General features: G+C 43.2%; 1 protein-coding gene across 1 annotated transcript; it reads left to right on the top strand.

Moving 5' to 3' along the window:
- The first annotated feature begins 302 nt into the window (after positions 1-302).
- RNF166 (ring finger protein 166) lies at positions 303-12,861 on the top strand. Its single transcript, XM_069738918.1, has 6 exons — positions 303-560; positions 6,066-6,222; positions 7,576-7,688; positions 7,952-8,066; positions 8,908-9,015; positions 9,538-12,861. Exons 1-6 carry the CDS (start codon positions 388-390, stop codon positions 9,601-9,603), a joined length of 732 nt encoding a protein of 243 aa, XP_069595019.1. The 5' UTR covers positions 303-387; the 3' UTR covers positions 9,604-12,861.
- The last annotated feature ends 5,908 nt before the right edge of the window (positions 12,862-18,769 follow it).

The following is an 18,769-nucleotide window of genomic DNA, read 5'->3' as shown; positions in this document are numbered from 1 at the left end:
AAATAATTGCTCCGTGACGTTTACATCATTAACAGTAACGGTTCCTCACACTTCCAGAGAATAACCGGACTCATCGTTTGTATCTCTGCCTTAACCACCTGTCCTGCCCTCACTTAACATGGCGCCCTAGCCCTCAGGAGAAGCCGGCGTCCTCTTATTTCCCCCTTTGGATGCATTATTTTGCTCCCTTGCATTACACGGCCGCGGGCTTCACGCTTCTGGCGGGCACCGCGCATAAATAAGGGGGTTGTAATGTTTCCAGGGCCCTGCGGGGTCTCCATGGTGACGCGGGTCGCGCCGGTGACGTCACACGGCGGCGCCCAGGGATGACGCGCCGTGTTTATGTCCTGCTGAAGCCGCGGAGGTGACGGTGCTTGTGTCGCGGTCATGGCAATGTTCCGTAGTCTGGTGTCCTCGTCCTCCCAGCACCGGCAGCAGCACCACCACACCCACCAGAGCCAGTCCTCGCCGTCGTCCGACAGCTTGGAGACGCAGTATGGCTGCCCCATCTGCCTGGAGGTGTATTACAAGCCTGTGGCCATCGGGAGCTGCGGTCACACGTGAGTAATGGAGGACAAGGGGTGGGGGAGGGGCAGCCTACCACCGGGGGCGCCTTATATACAGCGGCAGAGACCCCCATATTATTACACACCCCAAGGATGGAAACTTAAAGGGGATGTCCACTTTATCAGATCCCATGGACAAGCTCCTCCATGTTTTGGGGAGCCCCTTTATATACAGCAGCCCTCCCTTTACAAGGAGGAGAGGACGCCTTTGGCCCCTTGTCCCGCCCGCCCATCCTCTGCAGCGGGGCATTGATTTTTGCAAACGCCTTTACGATGAATGGGACAGTGGCAGAAAATTGTGCAGGCGGGCTCTGACCCAGGCAATGCAGCTGAATGGGGAGTTCAGCTCTGGAGGTTATTAGAATTGATGACTTCTGTAAATAATTTAGTGCTATCAATATGTGAGCTGCTATGTTTTATATAGCCTGATCCAGCATGGTGTCAGCGCAGTGTGTTCTTGCTTTATATCTTCGCCTCTGGTATCTTTAGTCTACGATCTCAGAGGAGCTGCCAGTCCCATTTCTTGTCTACAGTTTCCCCATAACTTATAAATCTGCAGCCATGTGACATACAAGCTCCCTATGTACAGCAACAAGTGTCCTTAGCCTAAGTTCACATTAGCGTTGCGCAGCTGTTGCGTCGGCGACGCAGCGGCGACGCGCCCCTATGTTTAACATAGGGGACGCGTGCGTCTTTTTGTTTGCGTTATTCGCCGTGTGCGTCGTTTCCAACGCTGGCGTCGGACGCACGAAAACGCTACAAGTTGCATTTTCTGTGCGTCCGATTTTGGTCAAAAACGACGCACGCGTCGCAAAACGCGCGCGTTTTTCGATGCGTCGCGTCGCCGACGCAGGGCGGCGCAACGCTAGTGTGAGCGTACCCTTATTCCACTGATGGTATATGGTCCTTGTTATAATGGAAAACTGTATCTTTACAAATGCATTACTGATCCGGAGTTACATCCTGTATTATACCCCAGAGCTGCACTCACTATTCTGCTGGTGCAGTCACTGTGTACATACATTACATTACTGATCCGGAGTTACATCCTGTATTATACCCCAGAGCTGCACTCACTATTCTGCTGGTGCAGTCACTGTGTACATACATTACATTACTGATGCTGAGTTACATCCTGTATTATACTCCAGAGCTGCACTCACTATTCTGCTGGTGCAGTCACTGTGTACATACATTACTGATCCTGAGTTACCTCCTGTATTATACCCCAGAGCTGCACTCACTATTCTGCTGGTGCAGTCACTGTGTACATACATTACATTACTGATCCTGAGTTACATGCTGTATTATACCCCAGAGCTGCACTCACTACACTGCTGGTGCAGTCACTGTGTACATACATTACATTACTGATCCTGAATTACATCCTGTATTATACCCCAGAGCTGCACTCACTATTCTGCTGGTGCAGTCACTGTGTACATACATTACATTACTGATCCTGAGTTACATCCTGTATTATACCCCAGAGCTGCACTCACTATTCTGCTGGTGCAGTCACTGTGTACATACATTACATTACTGATCCTGAGTTACATCCTGTGTTATACCCCAGAACTGCACTCACTATTCTGCTGGTGGAGTCACTGTGTACATATATTACATTACTGATCCTGAGTTACATCCTGTATTATACTCCAGAGCTGCACTCACTATTCTGCTGGTGCAGTCACTGTGTACATACATTACTGATCCTGAGTTACATCCTGTATTATACGCCAGAACTGCACTCACTATTCTGCTGGTGCAGTCACTGTGTACATATATTACATTCCTGATCCTGAGTTACATCCTGTATTATACTCCAGAGCTGCACTCACTATTCTGCTGGTGCAGTCACTGTGTACATACATTACTGATCCTGAGTTACATCCTGTATTATACTGCAGAGCTGCACTCACTATTCTGCTGGTGCAGTCACTGTGTACATACATTACTGATCCTGAGTTACATCCTGTATTATACTGCAGAGTTGCACTCACTATTCTGCTGGTGCAGTCACTGTGTACATACATTATATTACTGATCCTGAGTTACCTCCTGTATTATACTCCAGAGCTGCACTCACTATTCTGCTGGTGCAGTCACTGTGTACATACATTATATTACTGATCCTGAGTTACCTCCTGTATTATACTCCAGAGCTGCACTCACTATTCTGCTGGTGCAGTCACTGTGTACATACATTACATTACTGATCCTGAGTTACATCCTGTATTATACTGCAGAGCTGCACTCACTATTCTGCTGGTGCAGTCACTGTGTACATACATTATATTACTGATCCTGAGTTACATCCTGTATTATACTCCAGAGCTGCACTCACTATTCTGCTGGTGCAGTCACTGTGTACATACATTATATTACTGATCCTGAGTTACATCCTGTATTATACCCCAGAGCTGCACTCACTGTTCTGCTGGTGCAGTCACTGTGTACATACATTACATTACTGATCCTGAGTTACATCATGTATTATACTCCAGAGCTGCACTCACTATTCTGCTGGTGCAGTCACTGTGTACATACATTACATTACTGATCCTGAGTTACAGCCTGTGTTAGGCTATATGCACACCTTGCGGATTAGAATGTGGAATTTTCAGTGCGGATTCTGCATTTCTTGGTAGAAAACGCAGGTCCAAATCTGCGCTTTTTTTGCGGATTTGCTGTGGATTTTGTGAGGATTTCTATTATGGAATGGGTTCAGAAACGCTGCAGATCCGCAAAAAGAATTGACATGGTCCTTTTTTAAATCTGCGTTTTCCATGCGGATTTTTCCGCACCATTAGCACAGCAGTTTTTTCCTATTGACTTACATTGTATTGTAAATCAGTTCATTGTATTGTAAATCAGCGTTTGTGCATGGGAAAAAAACGCAGGAAATCCTCAACGTGTGCACATACCCTTATAGACCCTAACGAGCGCATCTCTAGAATGTGCACACATTGTGGATTTTTCTGCGCAGAAATGCTGCAGATCCTCAAGTGATTTAAAGTACAATGTAAATCAATGGGGAAAAAATGCTGTGCTGATGGTGCGGAAAATTCTGCACCGAAAATGCAGCAGATGTAAAAAAGGACCATGTCAATTCTGTTTGCGGATCTGCTGCGTTTCTGCACCCATTCCATAATAAAAATCCTCAGGGGTAAAAAAAAAAAGCGTATGAAATCCGCACTGAATCCGCAGCAAATCCACACAAAAAACGCACAAAATTCGCAAGAAGAAAAGGCGCAGATTCTGACCTGCGTTTTCTGCCAAGAAATGCAGAATCTGCACAGTAAATTCCACAGTCTAATCCGCAACGTGTGCACATAGCCGTATTGTTTGTGACAGTCATACCCAGCAGTTTGGTTTGTCTTTCCTACATTAGCTGATTGTACCTTTTCCAAGGACCAGAATTGCAAGAGCTTTGTTCAGAAACTCAAAAAGCGGGGATTGCTGCTAGGTTTTATCCTTGCTACCTGCAGAATTGAGAATTCAGCACTGGAGCACAACACAATGTATAACTCAGAGTCGTAGGTTTGAGATCCGTTTCCTGCATTGTTCCATATCACCCCGAATATCAATTGTTTGTACAATATATTGGGATCATTGCCTAAAAAAAAACCCTTTCATGCTTTTTTGGAGGGTCCCTTTAGCTTTGCCCGGCTTGTCTCCGTTGTGTGCAGTCACTGGTGAGAATAACGCACTTTCTATCCATATATGTCATCATCTGTAATCTAATTTCCACCAGTAACCAGATGCCTCCCGCACTGCACAGTTCTGGGTCTCTGCATCCTGATCTCTGCTTCATAAACACAATGGCACAGTTGTCCTATATAGATATGTTCCTTATCCACAGGATAGGTGACGAGAAGATTGCTGGGGGTCCGATTGTTGGTGACACCCGCCGATGATGAGCGGCTACTGCTGTCTAGATTGGGGGTGGTTGCACATGTGCATTATTACCACTCCATTCGTACAGGTCCCTTTTGGGACTTCGGTGGGAGCATCAGCATTAAAGTCCCCCGTTATCATTCATTTATCAAGTGTACTGTGGCTAGGGAATAAGTGGGGTTTATAAGACATCGCTTTTTAGGCTGGGACTGTACCTGTGCAGGAGGAATGGGGGCATGTCATTTTGCATAACTATGTAGATCTACACTATACAGAGAGAAGATTAATCGTTTCATTCTCCCAGTGTATAACCTGACCCCTGGTGTATAACTTCCGGTCATTTGTCTTCTACCAAGGATATAAACTCCAGCTCCTCAAAGTGGAGACCCCATAACATTACAGAGCGAGGAGCCGAGTGCTGAGGAGCAGAGGGCAGAAAGGTCACCAAAATTTTGATGACCCCATAACTGCAGACCTCCTGTGGTATAACATCAGTACAAACACTGCGCCCCCACCAGGAGCTTCATGGCAGAGTAGTCGCATGTAGCCGTACATCACCAAGCACAATGGAGAGCGTCGGATGGAGTGGTGTAATGACACCACCACTGGACTCTGGAGGAGACGTGTTCTGTGCAGTGACGGATCACACTTCTCTGTCTGCGTTTGATGCTTCTAGGAGACGTTACCCCCTGACTGCATTGTGCCCCCTGTACAGATGGTGAAGGAGGGATAATACTATGGGCTTGTTATCAGGGTCAGCCTCGGCCAGTTCCCTCTATGCTTCAGCACAAGAGATTGTGGACAATTAAAGCTTCCACCTTAAGGGAACAGTTTGGAGTTCGCCCTTTTCTGTTCCCCATGGCTGTGCCCAGGACACAAGGTCCTTACAGACATGGAGGAGAACATGACGTCCACACAGAGTAACCCCAACAACTAGACTGGACACTGTGAGCCCGATCGCTGAAGATCGCAGCCGGTCTTCCAAAAATTGCAGGCTAGACTAGATTCATTGACATGCAGGGAATTGCTAGAGCAGCGGCTGGCTGTCCGGGCATTCTGGCAGTAGTAGTTTCACAACAGCTACCGATTTCAGGGCATGGTTATAAACACCCTACTGGATGTGCACAGGTTTAGGAATCACAGGCAGGTTCTGGTCTATCTTGTCTGGATAGGAGGTCGCCCCTCTACTTCTATGCCCCTGATGATACGTCGGTGCAGACCGCGGAGAGTTAGGAGTGTTGTATTACATCTCTGCAGAGGCGATGCTAATATAATTGCTTTATACCCGCCCGGTGATGAATGCCGTCTTCCCCAGTTACATTTCTGCCGAGCGTAAAGTCTGCATTTCTGAGAATTTAAAGCGAGACGAACAATATTACAGTCCTCAATCATACACAGTGAGCGCCGGAGGCACAGACATGATGAATCGAGACACTCTACGAGACAGTAATGCTCTGTGTAACTTCTCGGTGCGCAGTGCAAGAGTTAACGAACACCCACACGCCTGCATTTTTTATTTTCTCATTTATTCCATTTTGCTGGTAGCGTTCCGCTATCTTCAAACTGCAACAAAAAAAAAAGCACCCTGTCTTCTTCCAGGTTTTGCGGCGAGTGCCTGCAGCCATGTCTCCAGGTCCCCTCTCCTCTGTGCCCACTGTGTCGTATGCCGTTTGACCCAAAGAAGGTGGAGAAGGCCTCCCATGTAGACAAACAGCTCTCCTCCTACAAGGCCCCCTGCAGAGGCTGCAGTAAGAAGGTAAGTCATAAAGGGTCCTTGTGTCTGTAGCAAATTATTGTCACCCCCTGCCTGAGGGTATGTGCACGCGATGCAGATTTAGTGCAGATCTGCAGCAGATTTTTCTCCTGCAGATCTGATCTGTGATTTACAGTACAATGTAAATCAATGTGAGAAAAAAAAAAAGCTGTGCAGAAAAATCCACGCAGAAACGCTGCAGATTTCAAAGAAGTGCATGTCACTTCTTTTGTGCGTTTCTGCACCCCTCCATTAATAGAAATCCGCAGTGGTAAAAACTGCATAAAAACCGCATCAAAAACGCACCTGTGGATTCTGCCAGGAGATGCAGATTTAGTGCAGAAAATTCTGCACCACATTTCCTACGTGTGCACTTAGCTCTGATCCTGGCCGTTAGGCTAACTCCATTTACAGCCATATAACCCCTCAGATGGCACGATTAATGTTGAGTGCAGCAGCTAAACGGTTAGAGGAAGAGAGCACGCCATGACCCCTAACCACCTCGGGGGTCTGTCATGTATGATCGTATATTAGAGTCTACAGTGACCGGCGTAAAACAGGAATATTGCAGTGAATTATATGAGAATATGGCATGTCCAAGTCTTCTACTGGGGCCTAGGGAAAATGTTTAAAAAAAATTACGACTTTTTTCCCCTGATAAACTAATAACTAAAAAATACATTTAATAGGAATCACCACTTGTATCCCACAGAGTAAACCTCATAAAAAGTGATAAGTCTTATGACTAGAAATCAGTCATTTATGACGCACGATAAATCCATTAAAAATGAAAAACAATAGCATAATTAGGCTATGTTGACACGTTGCATTTTTGCAGGGTTTTTCTTTTTCTTTTTTCCCCCAGTTCATCATCCATTGAAAGAAATAGGTATTGCAAAAAAACACGGAAAAAAATGCAGTTATCGGTTTTTGCTACGTTTTTGGTGCCAAAACCTGATAAAGTTGAATTAGGTTTTTTTTTTTATGCACTAATCTTCATCAGCATGCACAAAAGACAGATGTACCCTGACAAAAACCCATAAAAAACGCAGCAAAACCTACTTTTGGTAAAAATTTTAAACACTTTTTAAAATTTGCACTAATAAAAGCTGCAAAAACGCAACATATGAACATAGCCTTACTGTGTTTTTTATACTTCCACCATCACCGAAAAAAATCTAATAAATGTTATATAACATTAATATATGGGCGCCATTTAAAAAAAAATATATAAAAATACAAAAATGGCTGTGATACTTTTACGTCAATGGAAAAAAAAAAATTTACGGCTTTTTAAATGTGGAATAAAAAAAAGTTAAGACGTGTGTTGTTTTTTTTGTTTTTTTTTCCTTACAGGTGACCCTCGCAAAGATGCGATCTCACATTTCTTCATGTGCCAAAGTCCAAGAACAGATGGCCAACTGTCCAAAGTTTGTTCCTGTAGTCCCAACATCTCAGCCTATTCCCAGGTAATCCCTCCCATCGTTTTCTGGCCGGCTTTATCACGCCGTCTGGGTAACTGATTATTAGGAATATATCCACGTACTGTATTTTAAAAGATGGACAAGGGGTCTGGCTTTGGTAATGGATTGAGTTGGGCATCCAGCTACCTTGCAAACAAGTCACCATTTTCAGACCATAAAAAGTTTCAGGCAGCTGGATATCGACAATTATGTCTTCTTTTTATCTGGAGAGTAACGCAGCACCCGCTGTAACTTTTTTCTTTTCTTAGTAATATTCCAAACCGTTCCACGTTCGTGTGTCCATATTGTGGAGCCCGAAACCTGGACCAACAAGAACTTGTGAAACACTGCATGGAGAACCATAGAAGTGACCCCAACAAAGTGGTAAGTCGGAGACGACGGGAAATATTAGGTTAAAAGTTACAAGGTGCCCTTATGGTTAGAAACAGAGCGTACCAGTACTTTATTCTGCATGTATCTGCAGAATCTCATGTATTTGCGCCACTTTGCAACCTAAGGCCCATGTTTTCCCATCTCTCAGACACTTCTGCTTTTGCTCAGACACGTCCTGTGTGATGCAGATCAAAGTGCACACAAAAATAAAGACGTTTTGTAATCCGGCTCCAAGACCACTGATATAACCCAACTTCAAGACAAATAAACCATCAGCGGTTGCCTAATTTTCTTCATCTGGTTCCCTCTGCTCATAGATATGCACCTCCTCATCCTGCAAGAAAGTGAAGCTGTAAATGCGTCGGCCATGCTTCTTTCTCAAGCAAATTGCAAAATCTATTGATTTAAAAATTAATAATTAGATCCCTCTTAAAAGAATTGCCCCCATTCAGGACCCTCCTTTGTTAGCCAAGGAGGTGCTATAAAGAACATCTCTGGCTCTGGAGGACATGGTGTTTGTATAGGGCAAGTCTGTGGATGCCGGTGGGCACGGAGCAATGCTTCATATTACTGCAACTAGTCACCGAGGGTCCCAGCATCACACACCCTTAGAGCAACTGATCGTTGGGGGGTGGGGATTTTTTTCTTTTATGTGATCTTGTGTTTTAAGTATTCCCAATGATTGGATAAAAACTGGAGCGTCTTATTATAATTGCCTGTTTAATTATTCAGAACATAAAACTGTATGTGATTCAGTACATTGGATTTAACATGATTACAGCTCTGTTTATGACTGCTGCAGTAACTGCACTTTTTATTTTTATGCCTTTAGGTTTGCCCTATTTGTTCAGCAATGCCATGGGGGGATCCCAGCTATAAGAGTGCCAATTTTCTTCAGCACCTCCTTCACCGGCATAAATTCTCGTACGACACATTTGTGGTATGTATGCTCACGAGCAAGGAGAACAAGTTACTGGCTTTTCCCTTGCAGACCCGTGTCTCCCAGTAATATAGGCTGGATGTGAGGTCTGTGTCTCTCCCAGTAATATAGGCTGGATGTGAGGTCTGTGTGTCTCTCCCAGTAATATAGGCTGGATGTGAGATCTGTGTGTCTCTCCCAGTAATATAGGCTGGATGTGATGTAGGTCTGTCTCTCCCAGTAATATAGGCTGGATGTGAGATCTGTGTGTCTCTCCCAGTAATATAGGCTGGATGTGAGCTCTGTGTCTCTCCTAGTAATATAGGCTGGATGTGAGCTCAGTGTCTCTCCCAGTAATATAGGCTGGATGTGACGTCTGTGTGTCTCTCCCAGTAATACAGGCTGGAAGTGAGCTTTGTGTCAAGATGAAATGATATGGGAGGAAATTTTAATTAACATTATTTAGTAAGGTGTAAGGATTTAATATTGTCTTAATGCCCCCCTCTCTGGTCTCACCTATATTTTCGGGTCTCTGTTTTCCAGGATTACAGCATCGATGAAGAAGCAGCGTTACAAGCGGCCCTCGCTCTGTCGCTGTCCGAGAACTAAAGGTTTCCCTTCTCGGTGTTGTCGCCCACGACCGAGGCTTGTACATTCCTTCCAAAACTAGCTAATCACATTTTCCTTTCCCCCATGCCTTTCTCTATTAGTGTTTTTATTAGTAAGGTGGAATCTTTTAGGAATTGCTAAGTTCAATTGTTAGGCCGGATTTGTGTCTCAGTGCAATCTGATAGGGAAGCGGGCGCGCCAGGTGCTGACCAAATACCCCCTTATAGCTTTTCTTTTTTTTTTTTTTTCCCTTTTGATCCATCGTCCATGTACTGAATATATACTGTGAAAACACTTCTAGGAAGAATACCCAAAATTGTAGTATTTAACAAAATCAGACGGGATGGGCGCTAGGCCTCCGCAGCGAATGGCTGCCATTTAGGCTTTGCCTGTGTTTCCCAAGCCGCAAGAAATGTTTTCCCGCTGACCGGCTATCGACATTGACGGGGCGTAGTAGGCAGTAGCCATGATTAAGGCATTGCAGGGGATGGGACATCGGAGATGTACAAGATGTCAGTATTACCAGTTCTTAGTATTTTATCCAGCGGGATCAAGAAAAAAACAAAATTAACCTGTAGAAACAGAATAAATCCGTAGTTATTTAGGTCATTTGTGATTTTTGTTTTTTCCAAGTTTACATATTTATTGTATAAATAGGGGTATAAGTGATTAGACTTCATAGGAGGTCCTGCTGCTTACAGAGTATGTACACGTTTGCAAGGCTTTGTATTGCTCCGATGCTTCTAGACGGCAGTAATGAGTAGGAGATACATCGGCTTGCGTATCTGCTGTTTGTGGAAAGTCGCTTTTTCTTTTAGATGCATCGGAGCAATAAAGTTCATTAATCCAGGTACAAACTAAAAAAGTGCGCTGGGAGAAAAAAATAAACCTGAGAGCATTTTTTTTTTTTTTTTTTTTCAAGTATACGTGCAAACACTGCAGCTTGTCAATCACCGCCCTGTGGATCGCGCCCCTCATGTATAACTCGGACCACCAGGGCGACTACTAGTAGCCAATTGGCATAGCTTTTTGTGCTGTTTTGAGTCTGGGCCTGTAGCCGTGTAATAAAGCAACAGACTCGCCTGTCGGGTCTGATTAAACAATACAATTAAATGAGTCGGAGAAGGGGCTTGTAATTCTTTCCAAAATTTTGTTTCTGATTGGATTCTGGCAGGGAATACAATTAGCAAATTCTGTGAAGCTTCCACCTTGATGCAGCTGCCGTACCATTGTGTCTGGGCTTAATCGGTGATCCTGGACCGAATCCTATAAATAATATTAAGTGTCACTCCGCTCACTGCTAGGATCACATGGGTACAAGGTTAAAGATGGTGGCGGGTTCCTAGATAAGATTTTCCCTGTCGTACACTAAGGTGTGATTTTCAGCCAGCAGCAGAGTTACCCTTTATGTTTGGGATATAGCAGCTGCCACCTTTTCTCTCTGGGTGATCTACTCATGGTTCGGGGTGAAATGTGGGAAACTCGCTAGAGCTCTGCAGGAATCATTCTTTCCAGAAACACTGCCACCCATAGGATTAGTGTGGTATTACAGCCCCTGGACTATTGCGGGATGTAGCTGCAATACCAGTCACAGCCTATAGACAAAAGTGGCACGGCTTTTTGGAAGGAGGAAGCGGCCATGTTTATTTATTCTCCTAAAATTTAAGGGAAAGAATAACAGGAGGGAGTCACGTACTGGTGCCTTACAAAAGTGATAATATAAGCGAATAGTAAGGCATTCGGGGGGGAATAATAAAGTAAAATCTATACAGAGAAATCTTTTCAATTACTACGTGCAGAAATATATCCCTCTGATGCCCCGACGTTGGGGACGTAACTCCTGCAGCGCTTTAGCACACGGTTACACAGAGAATAAAGGGTGAACACATTTTATTTTTTACTGGCTTTTAAAAAAAAAAAAGAAAAAAGCGCCTTTTTTTGGCATTTTTAATGCATTCATGTGAAGCTGTGCTATTTTCTAGTGTATAATATAAAAGTAAGGAAATCCCTTTACTCTTCATGGCGTCCGTGTTTGGATTAGTAATAGTATTTTTCTGGAACCGAAGATCTCTGATTTTATTTCTTCGGTCAGCTTTAGCATAGGTAGGGTTGAATCTGGTACTATAAGGAGCCCTGGATTACCATGTGTCTGTTTTTTTGTTTCTTTATGGTATGTATAAGTTTTTTTTTTTTTTATATTATATAGGACCGTTTTACTATAGTATTGCCCCCCTCTTTCATGGTAGATCCAACTGGTTTAAATAAGCCGGAATCTTGCAAAAATATATTTTAGGGTGCAGTCAGATGGCCCCATAAATCTGGCAGCAATACAATGACTGGCCGGCGGCCTATTTCTAGGCAGCTGTAAGGCTCGGCAGAGCCACCGGCCAGTCGGTGTACTGTGGGCAGATTTCGATGAGATTTATACGGCCATCTGCACCCTTAGCAGAGATGAGTGAATCGCAAGGACCTGATTCAACATCTGTCAGATCTGATCCTTGCAAACCCCCAAACTTTGATTTGTAGGCCCATCATTGATACGCCATGACGCTGCCACGAGTCTACTAATCAGAAAGCAGGTAGGAGGCCCTCTACATGGCTCCCATCATGAACATGTCATAAGTGTCTGATAGGTCTGATCTCCAAAATGTAGGACCCTCCATCCCCGATCTACCTGCCTGTAACTCCCATAGAAGTGAATACAGAGAGCTGTGCACATGTATGACCATTCGTCTATTCCTGCCCCGCAGTGAGACCCCTATTCTGTGCTGACCCTCTCGGCGAGACCAGTCTTAAGGTGGTAATTCTCCTTTAAACCCATCCCATTTTCATCACCAGCTCAAAGGGAGGATGCTGATTTAAGGACCAGTTAGTCATTTCAGGAGCAGAGACCCCTGCGCTATGCTTCTTTCCATTGATGTTAATGGGTCAGCTATGGATGACTAGACATGGATTGGACGCTTCGTTTATGTCTGAGACTTCTTGCAGCCCATTCATTACTAGACTATGTAATAAAGAAAAAAAAACTAAACAATTAACTCCAGATATCCTCCATGGTGAGACGGTTATATGAGAGCGTGTGGAAATCTCTTTAATTCCCATCGATTTCTATGGACATCAGGTTATCCTATAGTCCAAGGACTGGAAGGGGGTCACCATCTAACATCCCAAAAAGTTTTGCTTTCTTTCTAACCTCGTTTTCCAGTCTTGACAAAGTGTCACTCGTCATTCGCAATCATTTTAGAAAATGTCATGGAACTCAAACCAGATGTATAAGAAGATTACATGTGATCCCCTTTTACAAGCACGGCTGAAGCCTCCTTTTTTCTGTCTGTTTTTTTTTTTATTAGACCTGTGGCTTTAGCAGAATGTTCACTTTCTTTTATATTTTATTCCAGGATTATTGAGATATTGATGTTTGCACGTTTCTTACGTCGCTGTCTTTTCATAGAGAAGCACGTTGGGGTTTTTTTCACACCGGGATAGAGGATTGATCGCGCTTCTCCATAGGTCATTACATTTCTAGGACTATTGGTATTTGGAAGAAATGCACGTTGCGGCCTCATTCGCCTGCAACGGCATAGAGCAATCTATGTAGCCCAAGAGAAAAGTCAGCAATTCGTTACCACCCGCCGTCCATCTAAGGCCGGCGTCACACACAGCGTAAAACAATACGGTCCGTATATTACGGCCGTAATACGCTGAAAAGTCCCGAAAAAAGTGGTCCGTAGCTCCTCCGTAGGCAGGGTGTGTCAGCGTTTTTTGCGCATGGCATCCTCCGTATGTAATCCGTATGGCATCCGTACTGCGTGGTTTTCTCGCAGGCTAGCAAAACCAGAGAGAAAAGCCGGTAATTCAGTGCGGTGTACAGTAAAATCACACTGACAGCTTACAGTAGAATAGGTAGAATAAATGTGTACACATAGAATAGGTATATATATATATATATATATATATATATATATATATATATATATATATATATATATATATATATATATTTTGTCAGTGAGACACATATATGTATATATATTAATATTTATTCCAGCGCTATACAGCTTGGAAGCCGGTAATTCAATTACTGGCTTTTTCTTTCTCCTTCCTAAAACCCGACATGATTTGAGACATGGTTTACATACAGTAAACCATGTCTTCTCTCCATTTTTTTTGCAGATTCCACACTACTAATGTCAGTAGTGTGTATCTGCAAAATTTGGCCGTTCTAGCTCTTAAAATAAAGGGTTAAATGGCGGAAAAAATTGGCGTGGGCTCCCGCGCAATTTTCTCCGCCAGAGTAGTAAAGCCAGTGACTGAGGGCAGATATTAATAGCCTGGAGAGGGTCCACGGTTATTGGCCCCCCCCTGGCTAAAAATATCTGCCCCCAGCCACCCCAGAAAAGGCACATCTGGAAGATGCGCCTATTCTGGCACTTGGCCACTCTCTTCCCATTCCCGTGTAGCGGTGGGATATGGGGTAATGAAGGGTTAATGCCACCTTGCTATTGTAAGGTGACATTAAGCCTAATTAATAATGGAGAGGCGTCAATTATGACACCTATCCATTATTAATCCAATTGTAGTGAAGGGTTAAATAAAACACAAACACATTATTTAAAATTATTTAAATGAAATAAAAACAATGGGTGTTGCAGTATTTTATTCAACGCCCAATCCAGTCACTGAAGACCCTCGTTCTGTGAGTAAAAAAAATATAATAAACCAACAATATACTTACCCTCCGCAGATCTGTAACGTCCAACGATGTAAATCCTTCTGAAGGGGTTAAAACATTTTGCAGCAAGGAGCTGTGCTAATGCAGGCTGCTCCTCGCTGCAAAACCCCAGGGAATGAGGCTAAAAATAGATCAATGATCTATATTTAGCTTCATTTGCGGTGAGGCGCCCTCTGCTGGCTGTTTATAGATCGTGGGAAATTACCTAGAAAGCCAGGGAGCTTTCTAGGTAATTTCCCACGATCTATGAACAGCCAGCAGAGGGCGCCTCACCGCAAATGAAGCTAAATATAGATCATTGATCTATTTTTAGCCTCATTCCCTGGGGTTTTGCAGCGAGGAGCAGCCTGCATTAGCACAGCTCCTTGCTGCAAAATGTTTTAACCCATTCAGAAGGATTTACATCGTTGGACGTTACAGATCTGCGGAGGGTAAGTATATTGTTGGTTTATTATGTTTTTTTACTCACAGAACGAGGGTCTTCAGTGACTGGATTGGGCGTTGAATAAAATACTGCAACACCCATTGTTTTTATTTCATTTAAATAATTTTAAATAATGTGTTTGTGTTTTATTTAACCCTTCACTACAATTGGATTAATAATGGATAGGTGTCATAATTGACGCCTCTCCATTATTAATTAGGCTTAATGTCACCTTACAATAGCAAGGTGGCATTAACCCTTCATTACCCCATATCCCACCGCTACACGGGAATGGGAAGAGAGTGGCCAAGTGCCAGAATAGGCGCATCTTCCAGATGTGCCTTTTCTGGGGTGGCTGGGGGCAGATATTTTTAGCCAGTGGGGGGCCAATAACCGTGGACCCTCTCCAGGCTATTAATATCTGCCCTCAGTCACTGGCTTTACTACTCTGGCGGAGAAAATTGCGCGGGAGCCCACGCCAATTTTTTCCGCCATTTAACCCTTTATTTTAAGAGCTAGAACGGCCAAATTTTGCAGATACACACTACTGACATTAGTAGTGTGGAATCTGCAAAAAAAATGGAGAGAAGACATGGTTTACTGTATGTAAACCATGTCTCAAATCATGTCGGGTTTTAGGAAGGAGAAAGAAAAAGCCGGTAATTGAATTACCGGCTTTCAAGCTGTATAGCGCTGGAATAAATATTAATATATATACATATATGTGTCTCACTGACACATATATATATATATATATATATATATATATATATATATATATATATATATATATATATATATATATATATACCTATTCTATGTGTACACATTTATTCTACCTATTGGACTGTAAGCTGTCAGTGTGATTTTACTGTACACCGCACTGAATTACCGGCTTTTCTCTCTAACACCGCTGCGTATTTCTCGCAAGTCACACTGCTTGTCCGTGTGTAATCCGTATTTTTCACGCTTCCATAGACTTTCATTGGCGTATTTCTTGCGCAGTACGGTGACAAACGCAGCATGCTGCGATTTTGTACGGCCGTAGAAAGCCGTATAATACTGATCAGTAAAATACGGCAAATAGGAGCAGGGGCATAGAGAATAATTGTGCCGTATTTTTTGCGAGTTTTACGGACGTAGATTCTGCGCTCTTACGTCCGTAAAACTCGCAAGTGTGACGCCGGCCTAATGTGTACGATGGCCTCCTGGGCAGCGATACACAGATGTACGTGCATGCTCAGCGCAGGTGAGCGTGCATGGAATAGCTGCCATCTGAATGATGCAAATCAATTTGCAGGACCACTGCTGCATGCACAGCTCTTCTTTTGGATTAGCTGGTCTGATGTATCACACCTCAACCACCGAATCGGCTTGCACTAACCCTAATAAGCACCTTTGGACCTAAATAAATAAAAAAAAAAAAAAAAAAACATTTCAAATCCTTACTAGATAACGAAAGTAAACAGATGGGGTTGTGTAAGTTGAGGCAGAGTTCTGCTTTGGTTCCTCTCTGTCCTGTGCTCCATCCCAACCTTCATATTTGCACTAACATCTCTCCATGTAGTACCCTTCGCCGTCCATAGAGGGCAGCGGAGCTAGCATGGAAAAGTTTTATCACCTTTTTACCCTATTTCCATTTATTGTTTACAGGTACGCAGGGGTTAATTTTGTTTCCCTCCCACAAAAAACTTTGCGTAAATGTCTTATCTGTAGTAGTATTATACAGCCTTCTTTTTTTTATGGGTGTTAACTTCACTTTTGCAAAAGGTAAGAGGCCAATTTTTCGGCCTTCCTACACCCGAGAGAACGGTACAGTCCGGGCACAGAAACAATCTCTTACCTCAACAGAACAATGCAAATACGTATTATCACCATCGCCGTGGGTCCTCTGCTGTTCTCGATCTGTCCGTGGTCATTTCTTTTACTAAAGGGGGGGGGGGGGAATAAATAATACATTATCGGGCAGGGACTTGATTTAATTTGCTGGTTAGCCAAAGGTTGTAAGGGACCACTCGTTCTGAATCTGGGCACATTCACAAACGGCGGCCACTTCAGGCGCGTACAATCGGGGAAAAAAGACAATTCTTTTCCCCATTAAAAAAAAATAATAATAATATATTATAAGCTTTGCTGTTATTATCGATTTTGGTCTCCCCTTAGGACCCCCAAGAATATAGGGATTCGGTGCCACAACCCCAGTGTGAATTATCGCTGCACAGCATCGCCGCCTAGCTTGCAAGTGCACGCTCTTTACCTAGGAAACCGACCCCCTCTGCAGAGGAGGCCGTCAACCTAGCCCAGTAGGGATAAAAAGCCCTCCGTTTTTCGATTTAGGATTAAAAAACACTTTTAAAGGGGGGGACGGGGGGGTGGAGGAACTTATAGGGTAGATGCCGATCCGACACGGATTGGTGACTTAAGTGACAGTTTCCAAATTCTGTGTATGTGAATGTAACCAGACGACTTATTGTTATTATTTTTTTAACCCTTTCATTACCGCCAGTAGATTTGATCGGTCAGCGACCAAGTGTAAATCCAAATCTTTCCCTCTCGCTCTGCGGAGCAGTATCTGGAGGCCGGTGGTGGTAATTCAGATAAGTCACTTTAATGCACCCGATCTTTACAGGTTATGGTGCTGGGGGTGGGAGTGGGGGTAGGGGTGGGTGGTGGGAGTGTCTGTATTTAAAGGGGAGGGTGTAGGGGGGGGGGGGGGGGCATATTGCAAGAAATTCTTCTTTTCGGAGCCCTGTATCCTCCAGATTGTGTGGATGTACGGAGGACTTGCACATGTGAATATATTGTCTGTCTGTGTGTAGTTCTTACACTGTGTCTCTGTTACCTGTTTTATTTTGCAGAACATGCTGAATACTAGAAGTTTTGATGAGAAAATAACTGTTTTTTGGAAGTTACAACAATTTATTATGTATTTGTAGCAAAACCATTTTTCTCAGTAAAATGCAGTTTCATTCCAACAGTGTTTGTTTTGTCTTTCATTTTTATTATGATGGGGATTTTCCTAGCATTCTATTGCATCCTCTATTAAAGGAAATGTCATCAAAGTTATTAAATCCAGGTATTTTTTGTGAAAAAACTAAAAGAAAAAAATGTACAATTGGTATAAAAAAAAAAAGTAACTTTCACACTGGATACTAGGTCTCGTACTGTACAGATGACTTTTCAGCAGTCTCGTTATCTGACAGGTAACAGGATCTGGGTCTCATAATGTACAGATGACTTTTCAGCAGTCTCATTATCATCTGACATGTTAACAATGACCGGTAACACAGGATCTAGGTCTCATACTGTACATATGGCTTTTCAGCAGTCTCGTTATCATCTGACAGGTTAACAGTGACAGGTAACACAGGATCTACCAATCACAGTAGGTGATATATCACAGCTCACCTCCTCCCCTCACAATGATCCTGCCCTGACGAGGGCATAAGTTATTACTTCTAGTGCCCAGTGTCATTCTTGCTATTTAATATATTTATATCAATTATGGTACTTGTTTTTATTATGTATACCCCTCCTTACATGTAAAGCGCCATGGAATAAATGGCGCTATAACAATAAATAATATGAAAAATATAAATAAATGTATTTTTAATAAATGTATTATAAATACCAGATTTAACCAAACTGTCATTTTCTGACAAACTGCTCTTAAAGGGGATGTCTGGAACTGACACGTTGATGACGTAAAAACTCAAAAGTGCAGCGGACACTGAGCGCTATGCTTACATATTTGCAATCAAGTGCAAAAATGAGTGCGGGACCAGACTACACATTGGTTTATTTGTACTCTGTCACCATGGCAACACATAGATCTGCAAAGGAGCTGTATGTGCAAAATGGTACTTACGATTATGATTTTAAAAAATACACTTGCAAGGTTCTTTTATCGATGTGAATACTTTTCTGCCCAACGATGACAGAAGTATTCTGGGAGTGATACCTTTATTGGCTAACCAGAAAATAATATGTTTGCAAGCTTTCAGAGCACA

Source organism: Ranitomeya imitator, chromosome 9 (assembly GCF_032444005.1).
Source record: "Ranitomeya imitator isolate aRanImi1 chromosome 9, aRanImi1.pri, whole genome shotgun sequence".
In the NCBI taxonomy this organism is placed as follows: domain Eukaryota; kingdom Metazoa; phylum Chordata; class Amphibia; order Anura; family Dendrobatidae; genus Ranitomeya; species Ranitomeya imitator.
Note: the sequence above shows the minus strand (reverse complement) of the source record. Positions and strands in the feature narration are given on the sequence as shown.

Coding starts and splice junctions, on each gene's coding strand:
- RNF166 (XM_069738918.1), top strand. CDS start 388: ATGGCAATGTTCCGTAGTCTGGTGTCCTCGTCCTCCCAGCACCGGCAG. Junction 561..6,065: donor ATCGGGAGCTGCGGTCACAC/GTGAGTAATGGA, acceptor GTCTTCTTCCAG/GTTTTGCGGCGAGTGCCTGC. Junction 7,689..7,951: donor ACATCTCAGCCTATTCCCAG/GTAATCCCTCCC, acceptor TTCTTTTCTTAG/TAATATTCCAAACCGTTCCA.